A 16,143-nucleotide genomic window follows, 5' to 3' on the forward strand; every position below is an offset into this window, starting at 1 on the left:
AACAGGATCAGTTTGAAATTATTTATAATTGCCTCACATTATTTGTAAAATTTCTCAACAAAAATAAACTTCAATATGGTAAACATCCTAAACAAACACTGATCTAACTTTTACAACGGAAATAATTAAATAGATTAGAAAATAAAAAGAGATTCTACATAAGAGAACATGCAAAGCTGCAGAAGAATTGAGCCTTTCCACACTCACCTCATCGCTATTCCATCTGTTAGATACAGTTGGCCGCAGGCCTTTGATACACACTACCTGCAGCATGTCTTCGTATGAAGGGTCTGGAGGGACCATCTCATAGTATGGCAGCTGGTAGTCCTCAACTATACCTGAAAACAGTAACAGTGCAGTAAGTACCAGTGTGTTCTCCTTTTACACGCATTTATCTATCTAGGTCAATATTTCAGCACTACTAAATCAGGGAAATCTCTGGTTTTAGCCAGTTTAACCCAGCGAGTTAACTACTGCTGTTCTGTTATTATATAAAGAGAATACTTCAGTTTTTTTAGCATGTTTTAATCACTACCTCCTGTGACGCAGCGTCTGGCCATCTCCCATATGACCAGCCCATAGCTGTAAATATCAGCCATAATGTAGGCCTGGAAGTGGTTCTTATTCAGGGTCTCATCTAGAACCTCTGGAGCCATGTAGCGGCGGGTTCCCATTCGAGTGCTCAGAGGAATGTCCACTTCATTAGTATCACTAAGGGAGAGTAGAAGGACAAATCAGTCGTGGCAAGAAGACAGAAAAAGATAGCACAGTAATTACATGTCTGGCAGGATCAAGCTGAGTTGAGCAAGCTTTTAGTTTCATATTTCTCAATGTTTCCCATTTCATTACCAGGTAAGACGAACACACACTGATCGCAAGTACAGATAAATAAATAAATAAATAAATAAATAAATGAATAAATAAATTCTGATAAGCTGCTTCAACCTGTGGTCAGACCAAACGTGAATAAAATTTGCTTGAAAAATGAATTAGGTTTCAGTGGCGGTTAATTTCACTTTTGCGCCAAGTTCATCCCTTTAAATTCACCAAGCGACACCAAACGATGGCCTGATCTCCTTCTTCTTAAAGTGAAAATGCTAAAGTCAACATAACACTGCTTGCTGCCCACAACTGTGAAAAAAGAAACTACTAGCTAAAGTTGGCTGCTCACTGGATTATATATTCCCTCCAAAATCAGACCAAGACCACCCATAATTGTAAATGTCTGATGTTTTCTTTCTGTTAAGTTAAATAAGTTAAATATTTGGGCTTCAAGAAATATAAGGCCTGGAAATGTAGGCAGTGATGGTGATAACAAAAGCTTATAATACATTTTTTTCCTTTCCTACATTTCCCTTTTTTACTTTTTTTTTTTAAACAACGAAAATGCAAAATAGCAGACTTGATCTATGCAATTTCATTTAAATATTTTGTAATAAAAACTGAATAAATGGGCAACAGTTTTATTCAAAAGAAAAAGCAACTTAAGAACCTGTTGAATTTGACTGCCAGTCCCAAATCGGCAATACAGCAGGTGCCGTTTTTCTTGATGAGGATGTTCTTGCTCTTCAGGTCTCTGTGAGCGATGGCTGGTTTGCCTTGTGTGCCATAGATCTCAGTGTGGAGGTGACAAAGGCCGCAGGCTGCAGAGTAGGCCAGTTTCAACAGAGCCTGTGTGTCGAGGGTGGTAAACTTCAGGTAGTCGTATAGAGAGCCATTCTCATGGTAGTCTGTGATCAGGTACAGCTGGGTGGAGGCTCCTGTACCATTTATATCTGCCGCTATGAAACCTGTTGAAGCAGCATTGAGAAATCAGAACAGGCACAGAAGGCTGGAAATGTTTCAGTAGAACCAACAACAATGTCAGCAACAGTTAAAAAAAAGATTTAGTTATGATCTAAAACCCCTATATATATATATATATATATATATATACATATATATATACATACACACACACACACACACACACACACACACACACACACACACTCTTTAAAGATTACATATTTTGTGGACTGCTGGACTGTCAACAGTCTCACCTGATCCTAAGCACACGTACCCAGTATGTTTTCATGTCTCATAAGTACAGTCTGGTAGATTTCAGTCTCTCTGAACCAGCTGGCCTCTTCACGAGTGAAGAACACTTTCACTGCCACTTTCTCCCCCCTCCAGCGACCCAGCCACACCTCACCATACCGGCCTTTCCCTATCAGACGCACTATCTGGATCTGCTTTGCAATAGTGCGCTGCACCTAAAATGGAGACAGACACCACACAGGATTAAGAACATCATCACACAGGACACCAGCTCTACTGATTTATAATGGCAGAGTGCATTTGAAGCTGCTCACCAGCAGGGGGAGCCCAGAACCACTGCCTGAGGTCTGTGACTGGTTGATGAGGTCTTTCAGAGATTCTCCAGCTGGAATGAGGTCTTCATTCTGCTCCAGGTCTCTGTGGTAGTGCTGCCTCTCTGTCTGCCATTTATACCTGAGCAAGATATACAGAACTCAGTGATATACATGATCTACATTACTGACCATAGTCTCACCAATTAACCACAAACTAGGTCTTTCATCAAAAGTGCAACACAACATTTGCTATTACTCAGGCACAAAAAGCATAACATCTTGCTTGAAGCAGTACCGTGATGGGGGCATCCTCCATCTTCAAAAGTGTTATTCAAATACATAACGTTTTTTTTATTTCTATGCTTACCTTCTGATTTGAAAAATGAGTAGTTCAAATTAACGAACTGATTAATTCAAAATTCAGATCTAATTAATTTGATCTGTTCATGTCTAAAATAGGCTTTAGCAGTTTGCTAAAAAAAAAAAAAATGCATTGTATTGCAACATATTTCAGCTTTTTGGTAAGAAGAACCATGAGTTGGACTAAAACTTTATAAAATGCAACAGAAAATACAAACTTGGATGCAAAAAAAAAAATTATGTCATGAGAGATTTGCTGAGTTGGTGGAAAGATTTCCAGCTTGCTTGCTAAGCTCGCCCAAAGTGTGTTAAACATTCTTGAAAGCAGCAGCAGCAGCGAGTAGAGGAACTTTTCAGCACTATATAAGAGGAGGGTGGACGGTGTTGTCTGCCTGCAACGACTGAAAATTCCATAAAATGTACTGATAATAAATATTGTAAGTATATTACAGATGATCAAAATACTAGTTTATCCCAGCAACTAAAGTGCTTATTAATAAAGCAAAGCACTGCAAAATCCTATTTGCGATAATCTGATAGTACGTTGAAGCTTCATGTTCAAAAGTTCTGTTCCAACTTAAATGGCTCTGCCACAATGAGAACTTGTTGTTTACATGTTGCATTATTGAGTTTATTAAGTTTCACGCTATCAGGCTTAACATGCACAAGACTACTACAACTCAACGGTATGCATTAAAAGTGCACTAACATCACCAATGTGTTCACAATGTTGCTTAATTTTGTATAAAAAAAAAACGTTCATAAATATTCAATACCCTGTCCAACCCTAAAATCTTCACGATTTAAATTTACATGACAATGATGCTACAATGCAGACAATGGCTGTTAATTTCAGAATCTCACAGATGAACACCTGTAAAACGACCTCTCTGACCTCAGGAGTGCGTACCAGGTGACTGGCTTACCTGTAATAACAGATCACAGTGACGCAGACGAGAGTACAGCAACACACAGTGACTGAGATGAGGAATGCCAGCCAGTGTGGGCTAAAGAATGTCTCTTCAAAACAAAAGCAAACAGAGACAAATTTTCAGTAATATTAACTTACAACAAAGCCTCTGACACACTTTGGCATAAGTTTGTCATCACAAACAAAAAGAGCACATACACAAAATTTTGTCAGATAAGGTGACAAAGCCATACAACTGAGTGCTTCTGTGAATTCTCCTGGCAACAAATGCAGTGTAGAAAAATGGAGCAGTGGATGTGCATTATAGTTCACTTGTCTGCAGGTGTTCTTCCCATGCCAAGCCCTGAGGGCTCACCTGTGCTATTGTCAAGATCATGTGATGGGGTGGAATCTCACCTGGGTTTCGAGGAGGCAACTCAGGCTTCAGATCTCGATTACAGAAGTCAGACTGGCAGCATTCGATGGTTCGTCTTGTCTGTGCATACTGTGAATCCTGGGCAATTAAGTTGATTTGCTGTTAAATACTATTCTATATATCTGTTTGAATATGACAGCTTTATGAGTGATTCCCCATCAATAAACAAAGCCACCCGTTTTACCTTGCACTGAAAATGTGAGCCTTCATACTTCATGCAGCCAGAGCTTAAGAAAACATCACCATTTTCATCTTCTTCAATAATGGCAAAACACTGGCCATTTGTCCTGCAACATTAATGGATTATTAGATGACGGAAAAGATTTACATCTTTCAAAAGTGAATGTTTGGTTACATGATTGAATGTTTGTTTCTTTCAGACACACACACACACACACACACACACAGCTCTGAGGTGGTCACTCACAGGCACGTGTTGTTCTTGGCATCCTCCGGGCAGTGGCCAGAGCAGTAGCAGCTAAGGAAGCGTGCAGCGTCCTCAGGCTCCACAGTTGTATCAGCCCCTGGCCTTCTGGAGTCAGGGCCATGCTTCACGCCCGTTCCCTGCAGCACGTGATCTGGATTCTGTCCAGCTCCTGGAACAAGAGAGGAGAAAACACTTTACACTGACCACAGAAACAGCAGTAATTCTTACCTGTAATAACAGATCACAGTGACGCAGACGAGAGTGCAACACAGAGCACTGAAAAAGCATGTGTAATTAAAGGCAATCAAAAGGTTTTTATACAACAGTCTGTTCAAACAGCACAATCTGAGGTTTTCTAGTTGTGCTGTTTTTTGTGATAACAGCACAGTCTTCTCACAACTTGATCATTCTGCTGAGCACCAGCTGCTAAGTAACAACTGCTTTGCAGCTAATCGTTAGTATATATTGTACTTTACCACAAACAAAAACAGAAAATGCTGGATATTTGATTTTCTCTCCTTGAAAAACAAATAAAAATGTTCCAAAATTTTCCAACCTATATTTCTCAGTAGTCTGAAGACAGAGAACAAACTACAACCAAATATATTTAAAATATGTTGATTGTTAAATGGCTCAGAAATACAGATCACCCATGCATTTGTCAGCATGGAAGTGTCTGAAAAAAGGTACATAACATTCCAAGTTTTATTGCCCAAGGTATTTAGCTAAAAATCACATCAAATAACCTGTCATAAAGACAGCAGCTTCAAATACATGATAAATATGTTATGCACTGTTTAGACAATCCCTAAAGCATCAATGATCTGCATTTCCAAAAAATTATGTTCAGCAAGTTTAATGACTGACAATTTTTAGAGCTATCTGGTTGTAGTTTGTTCTACGTTTTTAATTAGTGCGGAGATGTAGGTTTGATCCTTTTTGGACGTTTATTACGTGAGAAACTGAGAAAAGAGGTCCTGTAAAGCACCAAAAAGAGTTCTTCTATTGTTAGAGGCTCGACATCATAACAATACTAGAACCTAGAGCTAGGCGATATGGCCAAAAATGTTATCATGATAAACAAAATTCATATTGTTCGATATCGATACATATCACAATGAATGTCAAATCATTTTTTCTTTCAAGTTTGAAGGCTGATTTTTGCTCCTGGGTGGTTAATTGCTGTTTTAAACTATCCTTTATGGTCGGAACACGACAAACACTCGCCAAACAGTGGAACATTTCACAAATCTGTCATGGGATAGTGGGAGAGAGTATCTGGTGAGCTGTTTTTACCAGCTGGAAAAGCATGGCTATTTTGTAATAGTCATAATTTAAGAAAGAATAGATTATTTTTAGCTGTCTGGTGACGAGTGCTAGACTATCTGGTTACAAATCCTAAACAAGTGGCCAACAACAGTGCTAAACTGTTCAGTTTCTCAACAACGTCAGTTTAGTATGAACAGCAAACATTAGCTAGCTCGGTATGTCAGTGATGGATCACACCGCCTTAGTGCGACTGGATTTCTCTATTCTATTGTAGTAGTTTGAGGGGATGAACCACAATATATCTAACACCAGACAGAGTCCTCCTTTTCGGTATGTTTAAACTGAAATCTCTGCTTTTGTGTCTTGTTTGATCTATAGTATCATCAATTCGCCGTATTGTGGAGTGACGGAGCGCTGCTTCAAGTTAGCCAGCTGCTAAAAACAGCTAGCCTGGAAAGCTAGCGCTCTCTCGCTCTCCAATGCCTCACAGCTTCCTCAGTTTACTTTTGTTTAAATCAGGAACCCATTTCTTTCACTTTCGTTGGTTGGGAATGCACTAATACTAAAATATGACTGTTTGACGCTGTAACAGCGCTTTAGTTATGAGGAGCAGACGTGCTTTAACACTGCTAAAGCTTGTTAGGATGTACAGAAAGAGGTGAGTTCACTGTAGGACTCACTTATCTTGTCACTCACACAGGAGCACAGATCGCCGGTCGCTCCACTCAAACAGGGAATGTATAACTCCACGTTTCAGACGTTGCTAAAGTATATTTGGCAACCCTTTTTTTAACTTGTGGCCCCCTCCCTCGCTAATCATGTCGAAAAACTCTGAAGTGCACCCTCTCCTGGCGACAGCAGAGTAGTGTCTCTTTCCTTGCAGTAGAAAACGAAACCAGACCTTTCGCTAGAACGAGGAAGTGTGAGAATGGTGTATTATATTGAAAATTTATCGAACATGTCTTATCGCTCTAACGAGGAATAGTTCTATTGTGATAATTATCGTTATTGTTTTATTGCCCAGCCCTAGCAGAACCCTTTTAAAACCCTTCTCAAAAAAGTTTTAGAACCATAGAACCATCTACAGCACATTCTAAGGAACCCTTTAACAACCCAAAGAACCCTTTAAATCACGCAAAGGGTTCTTTGAGTGTTCATGGTCCTATATAGAACCATTTTCTTTGCTAAAGAACCCTTGAAGAACCACCATTTTTAAGACTGTAGGTGAATACCTGCTACTGTATACTATATTTTTCCATGTCATAATGGGGCAGGTCATTGAGGATTTAACGATATTGCGAATTACAAACATGTTTAGCTTGATTTGATATAGTCAAATCTTGATCTTTGGGACATAAAATCCTTAACAGACTATAAACGCTGCATAGTGGCCTGTAGTTAAATAACTACTCCATAAGGGGCTGAGGTGGTAATTAGACTACAATGCAAAGCTCCAAAGGATATGACATCATCTTTTAATCACATCCATCTCTACACCAGTGACTGTCACGTTTTATTGAACCCCTGTTCATTTTCTCTTCCCCTCTGCACTTCTTTGCTCGTATTTTAAGGTGGCAATTCTTCAGCCAGATGCAACAAAGACGTGTGTGTGTGTGTTTGTGGCTGCTGCAAGTACTTCCTCTGAAGCATGACTTTATGCTAGTCATTCTAGTCCAGACTTGTTCATAAGACAGCTAATCACTCCCCAAGCCGCTGTGTGAGGAACTCAGAGGCTCAGCAACATGGCACTCTGGTTATCAGCTGAATTCCACTCTGAGATCTCATTACCAGCTTGTCTTCTCTTATTCTGCCTTGCCCATCCATGTGCTGCTGCTGTTGATCTGGAATTCTGTCTGGATTCTACTCTTAGGGCTAATTCTATTAGGGCTCAGTAATGAAATTGCGACCGGGGGAGATAAAGGAGCCTCTGTTGCACTTCGGCTCACTTTATAATTCACTTTATACTGTGCACACACAAAGAATGCAGAGTTCTATAGCAGTTCAACAGACTGCACTTTGGCTTTGCATGCCACCATGCACAATACACTTCAATAATCACAATTCTACTTGTTCAACCATGCGAACAGAACATAGTTATGAAGCAAGTGTTGTTTGTGAATTGGGAATCTAAGTGGGAGTCCTAAAAATTACCATTAAAGTAGTAATGTTTTTTTAAGCTGTCTTTATAAAATAAGCTGTAGAGAGACCATATAGTCCTACCCAATTACATTACCGCCTGGTTTTAGTGCACAGTGGGACACAATTTAGCAAAGCTACTGTAGACAGACCTGTCTGTGTTACACACAGAATCAGATCGAATGTTTTCATACTGTGTGAGCATATAAATCACAGGTTGAAAATCTGAAATGCAAAAAAGATTGATGGAAAAGGATTTTCCAACTAAATGTTGACTTATCAAGCTGGTGACTGGAAATGTCTGATCCTATGGATAGTCCAATCATGGCTAATCTAAAGCCTGTTTGAAAACAGCTCTGCATAATGTACTCCCGGAATTGTCTGGTGCGTTTGTGTTCCCGGACGCAGGGTGGACGTCACTGGGATGGGACAGAGACTTCAGCCCTTATTAGCTGCCCGATGTCTCGAGGCTGCAATAGGTGTAAGGATAATTCTACCTAAAGCAAAAAATAAAGTTCAATCCTTTTACCCTGCTCATTTCGATGCAGCCCCTAATCACGGTAGTTTACGTCATCTAAAATTTCTTTGCATAACTGTAGTGGATGGAAACACAACTTAATTTGATTTTTTTCTGCCAAAATTTTGCATACGTGCACAACATTTGCAAAACATCTGAATGGAAACTGAGCTTTCTGTCTGGCTTTAGAGGACACTCAACTTACAGCTTAACCAGCAATCAAAAGACATAAAACTCCATACATAGGCTACTCATTATGGTATCAGTACCAGCAAGAACTTAGAAGCATGTACTCGTACTCGGTCTGAAAAAAACAAACAAAAAAACTGATGCTATGGTCTGAGGATGTCCTAGAAAAAAAAACACAGTACAACAGATGACTGGCTATTTTGTGAACATTATATCTGCCTGCAACAAAGACGCTTAAGCAGCAGAGCTCAACAGCTGCATTCTACAAAATTTCTAGGCACAATAAACATGGTGCTAATGTAAGATATAACATCTCCCTACATGTACACCCTACAAATTTAATTATGTTTATGTATGGGGATCTTACTGTCCTGCTATGGTGTAAATAAAATAAAATCAGTTTTTTTTTACTTTAGTTGCTTGAAACCTACATGAAACTAAATTAAACAAGTTGCATAATTTCACCTGAAACTTAGTCGCAACAGTTGCAAGAGTCTCAACTTTGTGAAACAGTTTTCATGAAACAGCCAATCAAAACGTCGATAACACATCCCGACTGACTCAACATCAGTAGTTTTATATGAAGATGACAAAAATGATCCAAAAAATGTGAACTGCACCTTGCGGATGACTTTATAGAGAAAACGATACAGTGTGTCAAGATATCTGAGCTAGTGGAGTAACTAAATGTGTTGCATGCAACTTTGCTTTTGAATTGCTTTACATAAATGTCAAGTTGGAAGGAAATTATGTTGCAGGCAACTCAGGAAGTTTCATTGTGTAAAGCCAGTGTAACTTGTCAATGGGCACAGGCCTAAAAAAACTAAACGAAACAAAATACATTACATCATCAGAGCTTTGTGATAAACTATTACGATAAAGTAGTATTATATAATAAACTGTGTGATTAACTATGTGATAGGAGAAGAAAAACACCAGACGAGGTTTATTTAAGTTTTTTTTTTTACTTTTTTGATTTTAACTGTACATTATTTGTTTTTTTTTTAACTTATAACTAATAAAAACCCCCACACCATTTGGTATTTTGATCAGTTAATGTGAAAAGAATTTGTTATTTAAATTAACTTATATAGCTGAACACTTCAAAAAGGCACACAAAAAAGATCTACAATTGTACGAATAACAGGGTGGGGGAAACACCCTAAGAAAATATGACCTAATGGAATCAGAGCAATTATATAGACTGATAAAATGTGATCTAATCATGAAGTTGTGAGACCCTGCCTTTGAAGTGCACTCTCTATCAGCACAGGGAAAAGAGCAGCAAGATTACAAACTTAACTGTAATGAAGCATTCAGCACAGTGCTCTGCTGGGAGAGGGAAAGGCTCCATGGTCCTATGTATCAAACCTCTCAGAGGAAGAATGCTGCTCTGCAGTCAGCTGTCTGCCATATATGGAAGGTGTACACTTAGAATACTTTGTCCATGTGGGCCCATGCCTTTCAGCTTACCAACTCAGTTGCATACAGCCTCCCATTTCGCAGTACCATGACGTAAAAACAAACTCAGAAGGACAGTTAGGTTGTCTAGACTTAATACAACTACTCAGGAAATGTAAATGAGGTCATTTTTGTAGCCGAGCTAACCAATAACCCTTGTACAAGTGGTGGCATGGCCTTGATCCCAGGCTGAGAAAAATGGTCCCACTGTTGACGACTGGCGAGTTCAGGATAGAGCATGAAGCCTGGGTGGAAAGTTAGAGTAAGGAAAGGCCTGGAAGGGGATCAAACGAGTCAGGCCTCAAATAGAAACCAGAAAGGCCTCCCACTCTCCCTTGCTTCCTCGGACTCCCACTCACTACTTTTTGACTCTCCCTTTGGGGCCTGTAAGTCATGACCCGAAAGCGCCCAAAAGCGAATAACTATATCATGGAGGTCACATTCGCTGTAAAGACGACAGCAACGATGACAACACGCTTGAGTCGTACTGTCAACCTCTGGATGAACTGCACTCTGACAAAGTCAGCACCTTTCAAGCTCTTCAACTTGACAACAGTGAAGATATCTAGCTTAGCCAAAGGCCTTGGTCCCAGTTGCTGGCCTGTGATTGGCTGAGGGCCATGACAGACAGAGACGAATGCCTGTCAGGCTGCCAGGAAACATCTGAGCTCCTGGCCCCCTATCCACATGTGTGCTTCATTCTGCCTGCAGTCACAGTGGAGTCTGAGGTCTGGCAAAGCACCCTCCCCCCGTAATGAGCCTCTCCACTTACTGCCAGATACACACACACACACACACACACACACACACACACACACACACACACACAGTGCTGCTGCTGTTTTCTTAAAAAGAGACACGGGGCAAAAGGAGGCTTGTCTCATTACTTCATTGCACAGAAAAACAAAGCAAAGGGTCCACGAGTGCTCTAAACTCATCTGTAATTACATGACACTAAGTATTTATAAGCACAGTGTACTGATTCTATACACTGTAAATTGTAAACACGCTTCCATAAATCTTGGGATGATTTTATAATTTGGATGGGTGATGTGCAAAACTGTAATATCACAATATTTATTTATTTAATTTTTTACATCTCTTAAATTCAAACAGACAAAAGTAGTGCCATGCTAGTGGAAGTTTTGTGCTCTGCTACAAGAGCTGCCACTATCCTGAGTCTGACATATTTTTAAAGCAATTAAAAACACAAGCGTGCCAACTGAAAAGTCCTCTCACTCTGACTGGACGTCACGTGATGTTCGCTGTCATGGTAACATTTACTCTGAGTGGTACTCCAAACATACATGTAATTTTGCATCGGATTACTTGTAGCGAGCATGCAAACAAAGATTTTCTATCAGATTTTTGAATAGAGTGAGCATATAAACACCTCAGTCTTGATCTGTAATCGGAATGTATTCAATCGGATTGGCAAAAATCTTTGCATGTAAACATAGCCAGTGTAGTTTACTAGTCACTTTTGCATGTTCACAGCCTGCCATATACAGCAAGAAATGCAGCTTATAGGCTGAATCTTTGTACTGTGAAGGAAGAGTTTCTTCTTAAAAGCCTCCTCTCCTTTTCTGAAATATGGCATGTTGCTGTAATATTTCCTGTTGCAATTACTGCTACAGCAAATTATTTCTGTAATCAACCGATGTGTGGAATATATTTTAGAGTAATCAAAAAATCTAAAAGCCCATGTCTCAGACAATGAGTACATTTTTTTTTCTGCACACCAATGATTGTTATGTGTCTGACTAAGACTACAAGTGTAACTAAGCTATGATTATGTGAATAAGACAGTTCCACTGTCATGGCCCGACTAAGATTTAGTTAGGGCTGGGACCAGTTTATCGATATAAACAATACTGGCCATAATATCTGTAAGTGCAATTTATAATTTTTTTTCCCCCTCTCCTTTTTGTATGAGTGAGCACACTGCTCTCTAATCCATTATTTGAAATTACAGTCCTGATTTACGCATGCAGCAGTGAGCTCCCTGTGAGCTGCATGGAGTAAGCTCAGTTAGCTTAGGATTTTTCATTCTTAATTTTAGTTTAATGTCACAAGAACTTTTTTTTTTTTACATTTACATTCATTTTTACAAATGAAAAGAGCGATTTTTAACGCACTAAATACATCACATCAAATCAGCCATGCTTTTGATCTTTAGCAAACACTAAATATGGTGGAACACTGAATATGGTGGAACTGGATCCACTGAGTAGTACCAGAGCAGAAGTTATCAGTTTTTATCCTGTGTGACTTAAAACGACACAGACACTAGGTATTAGTCCATTCCGGTAAAAAGGATCAGAAACACAGACTCTCATGGGAGCTCTACAGAGCTGATGTAGGCCCTACAGCAGAGCTGCATGTGTGATTGTGGGGTGGAGCTTGATGGTCTGATTCAGCTCAGAACACCGAGCACCTAAAGGAGCAATCAAAATAAACCATAGGAGCCAGCATAAGCTTATAAGACAGCATTAGTGTTCATGAGCATGTTTTAAAACTTTTTTTATTGGTGTCAAACCTTGCAGAGCATTTCAATAGCAATTTTTACAAGCTCTTGTCCATCAGCCTCATCAATTCCCTGGTGCCACCTCGGGGTGTTTTCATACCTGAAAGTCCTGACCAAAGTCTGAACCAAGATTCATGTTTTTGTTACATTGCATACATTTGATCCGGTTAGTTTTGGTTTCACATTAATATTTAGTGACCACACTACAGAACTTTGCCTGACAAACCTACGTCCTGTCGTCATCACCTATGTGGGCTGCGTCTCCCCATACCTGATATTGACTAGTTTTTAGAGGAGCATGCGTCTGATGTCGGCGTGTTGTCAATTCGGCGGGAAGCCTTTTCCATTTGAATAGAAAAAAATGAATATCTCTCATACTCTCAGAAAATAAGGTCTAAGTTTCGGTTTTTAATACGTTCACCAAGCTGACTTAACTTTTTTCGTTAACCCTAAATACAGTTCAATTTTTCATCATCCCTTTCCCTACTACTGCGGCTGATTTTTACTTCTCTTACAGTTGTTTTTCTTCTTCTATTGTTTAATGTTTATTGTTTTCAAACTTGAAAATAATGGCAGACAAAGCATATTATAAGCCATAACAGAAAAATACTTTAGATTGCTTAACATCTCAAAGCCGTAACACTTTGCTGGGCAAGTGTGCTCCATTTGAATAACCCTCCTCCCTTCTGCTGTGAGTGGCCACTTGTGTAATGTAAGTGTGACACACAGACAAGTGGCAAGTCGAAGTGCGCAAGGGAAAGTTATAATTAATAAGTCACACAGATCTGATATTCTCAAACCTGACCTGAGCCATGTGGTCCTAGATTGGACAGCAGTGCCTAACCTGAAGGTAGAGCCAGTAAATGGGGCAAAAGTAAAGCATCTGACCTTTCTGCCTTCGTCTTGCTCTAATAATGAACAGCTGAGAGCGGTTTACAGCTAATTATCTTGGCGGCAGAGGCTTGTTCTGCTGATTGGTTAGTTTGTTGTTCATGATGTACGTGATTCATTCACGTGACGTTATTGATTAGGTTGTGCGCATGCAGGTTATTTCAGAACCCAGGTTCGTTCACATTAACAACAGATGTCCCATACCCACATTAATGGGAACCATCAAGATATGGACATGAGCAAAAAATCAGAAGTGAACAATGAGGCTTGTAAAGTGAACTTAGCCTCATGTGTGTCATAAAAAGGGCATTTCATGTGTTGGCGGGGTATAACGGATTAGTCTTTTAAACAACTAATGTAAATGTCTTGGATCCAGTTTCCAAGTCTAACTATGTAATTAATCTATTGTGTGCATGTAAATGTAGTTACTGTTGTCCATCAGAATACTGAAATTGCAGAAAACCACAATACACAAATAACCAAAATAATGCAGGCCTTTAACCATATAAAATCAAAATGTTCACAAGTGTTTTTTAAAAATAGTGCAAGACCATATGCAATTACATACTGCAACAATGCAACTGCAATTTCAACAAAGTGTTCTTTACATTAGTTAATTTAGTAGTAGCTAGCATCTGTCAGCTCAAGACCTGCCCTAGTTGTACAAATATAATTATATAACTACCACAGGCCTTGGAAAATAAAAAAAAGAATGTTTGCATATAGCAAAGTGATTTATCTGATTAAATAATGTTGCTCATACAAATAAATGTATTATTTCTAAATAACAAATTGTATGCAGCTGCCTAACGGTGAGCATTCAGTGATATGAAAGAACAGCTATCTTGACCTTTACTACACTCCAGTAAGACAAACTGTTAACCATTAACCGTGTGTGAGAAATTACTCATTAGCCTGAAGAGCTCACCCTGATGTAATAACAATGGTAGCAGCTAACAAGAGGGCTTTCCTCCTTTTCCCCATTGTGACCTTGCATTATCCTCATGATTAAGTTTCAGGGTTTTAAACAGCTGCCTGAAATTTCACCTGAGCCATTTTTGATGAGTTAGGGGAAAATGGGTACATCAGAACAGTGTAAACCAACGGCAATCTCTGTGGGCAAAAAAGACAACTAGCTAGTTTAGCAGCTTTCTATCCTCCTGGGCTGGGAGTTCACTCTCTCTTTAGTTCTTTACAAGCCTTTTGGGTAAAATGAACATTATAAGATTGTCTCAACTGATAAGACTCTGAGGCTGAAAGTGGGTGAAACAAAGGCTGGTAGGAACAGCGTTACCTAGCAGCAGCTTTTTACAAGATGCTGCTACAGCAACAGCTCATTAAAACGTCAGACACTTGAATAACAAACAAATAACGATAGCGATACAGGCCAATTAACAAGTATGGGTGAATTCTTAGGGAGCTGACATGCCAATATCTCAGACAAAAAGTGAGGTGTTAAAGACGCCACAGCAGGATCAAAAGATCCCTTATTAATTAAGCTGTTCTTGGAATGAACCCTGCTTTCATTCATCCTCAAGTGAGCTGAAAGCAAGTGAAACCACTGAGAGTGAGTATTTCCTGAGAACAATGGTCTGGAAGAGTCTATGCCCTGGAGCGAGTCTGACAGTGTTATACAGGAAATAGTCTATGTGCAAAAAAGGAAGAGAGAGCAGCAACAATCAGTTCAACAGCTTCCTGTAGTGGTGCTGGTCTGGGGGACTTCAGAGAAAGCAACGGTTTATGAGTCACTGAACGTGACTCGGGACAGTCTCAGAAGTAACCAAGGACAAAGGGGGAAAATTACGCCTGCACTGAACATTTTTACCCATTAAAACCTAAGTACAGGGACAAAAATGCCCCCAAATAATGTGTAAATCAATGGAAATGGGATGGAACTCCACAACTGTACTAATAAAACAGTCACTGGTTTTGACCTAATGGCATGATCAGCGTGCTCATCCATAAATAAAATGGACCACTACTGTTGCAACTAAGATTGAAATGTCTTTTTTTTAATTTGGTATGTATTCCCATTTGTGTTTAAAATGCCCTTGAATCTCAGGCAAAAACTTCACCTTAAAAAAGTATTTTACACCCTCACAGTCACTTTTAAGGCAGGGCAGTTACGTAAAAGAATAGTAGTAAGCAGAATCGATTCAAAAGTAAGGCCAGCTTACGCTAAACATGTAAGAACTAAACAAAATCAAGTTATCGCTGAACATGCTGTTACTTAAAAAGAACTCAGTGCAAGTCTCAGCACTGCTAAAGCCTCTGTACAGTGATGCAGGCTGGAACGGGATACCATGCTGACCAGTCACACAGTGAGGCAGAGGTCTCAGAACAGACGATGCAGTGGTCAGGAGTTTCACACCCTTTCGGCCAAAAAGATGCTTTGCATTAAAATGTTTTCATTTGAAGTATACTCCTGGGTTGAGAGACACAAGCACTACGAGTACGCTAGTTAGACTGCCTATAAACCTGGGCTTGTATCAAAACAAAAAGCGCAGCTGGCCTGGATTACATCATGTGTATAACAGTATAAATATGAAACCAGCTTTTCATAAACAACAGATACTGAAACCAGCTTTTTTTAGTTATTTCTGCACATCTCACATCTTGTTCAGATGCCATTTACGAGGCTCTGAGACTCCTCTTTACAGCCGCTT

At 39.5% G+C, this 16,143-nt stretch overlaps 1 protein-coding gene across 6 annotated transcripts in view; it reads right to left on the bottom strand.

The window, feature by feature from the left end:
• Positions 1-16,143, bottom strand: part of bmpr1aa (bone morphogenetic protein receptor, type IAa) — a 36,483-nt gene that overhangs the window by 2,854 nt on the left and 17,486 nt on the right. For 5 of the 6 annotated variants that reach the window (XM_036574467.1, XM_036574465.1, XM_036574469.1 and 2 more), the window contains exons 4-12: positions 4,488-4,656; positions 4,245-4,347; positions 4,042-4,138; positions 3,641-3,734; positions 2,355-2,493; positions 2,063-2,255; positions 1,493-1,790; positions 536-711; positions 208-338 (exon numbers count right to left, since the gene is read on the bottom strand). In XM_036574467.1, the coding sequence (XP_036430360.1) occupies positions 208-338; positions 536-711; positions 1,493-1,790; positions 2,063-2,255; positions 2,355-2,493; positions 3,641-3,734; positions 4,042-4,138; positions 4,245-4,347; positions 4,488-4,656 (1,400 nt within the window). The remainder of the gene's footprint in view (positions 1-207; positions 339-535; positions 712-1,492; positions 1,791-2,062; positions 2,256-2,354; positions 2,494-3,640; positions 3,735-4,041; positions 4,139-4,244; positions 4,348-4,487; positions 4,657-16,143) is intronic. The other variant, XM_036574470.1, reaches the window with a different exon arrangement.

Source organism: Colossoma macropomum, unplaced genomic scaffold (assembly GCF_904425465.1).
Source record: "Colossoma macropomum unplaced genomic scaffold, Colossoma_macropomum, whole genome shotgun sequence".
Lineage (NCBI taxonomy): Eukaryota > Metazoa > Chordata > Actinopteri > Characiformes > Serrasalmidae > Colossoma > Colossoma macropomum.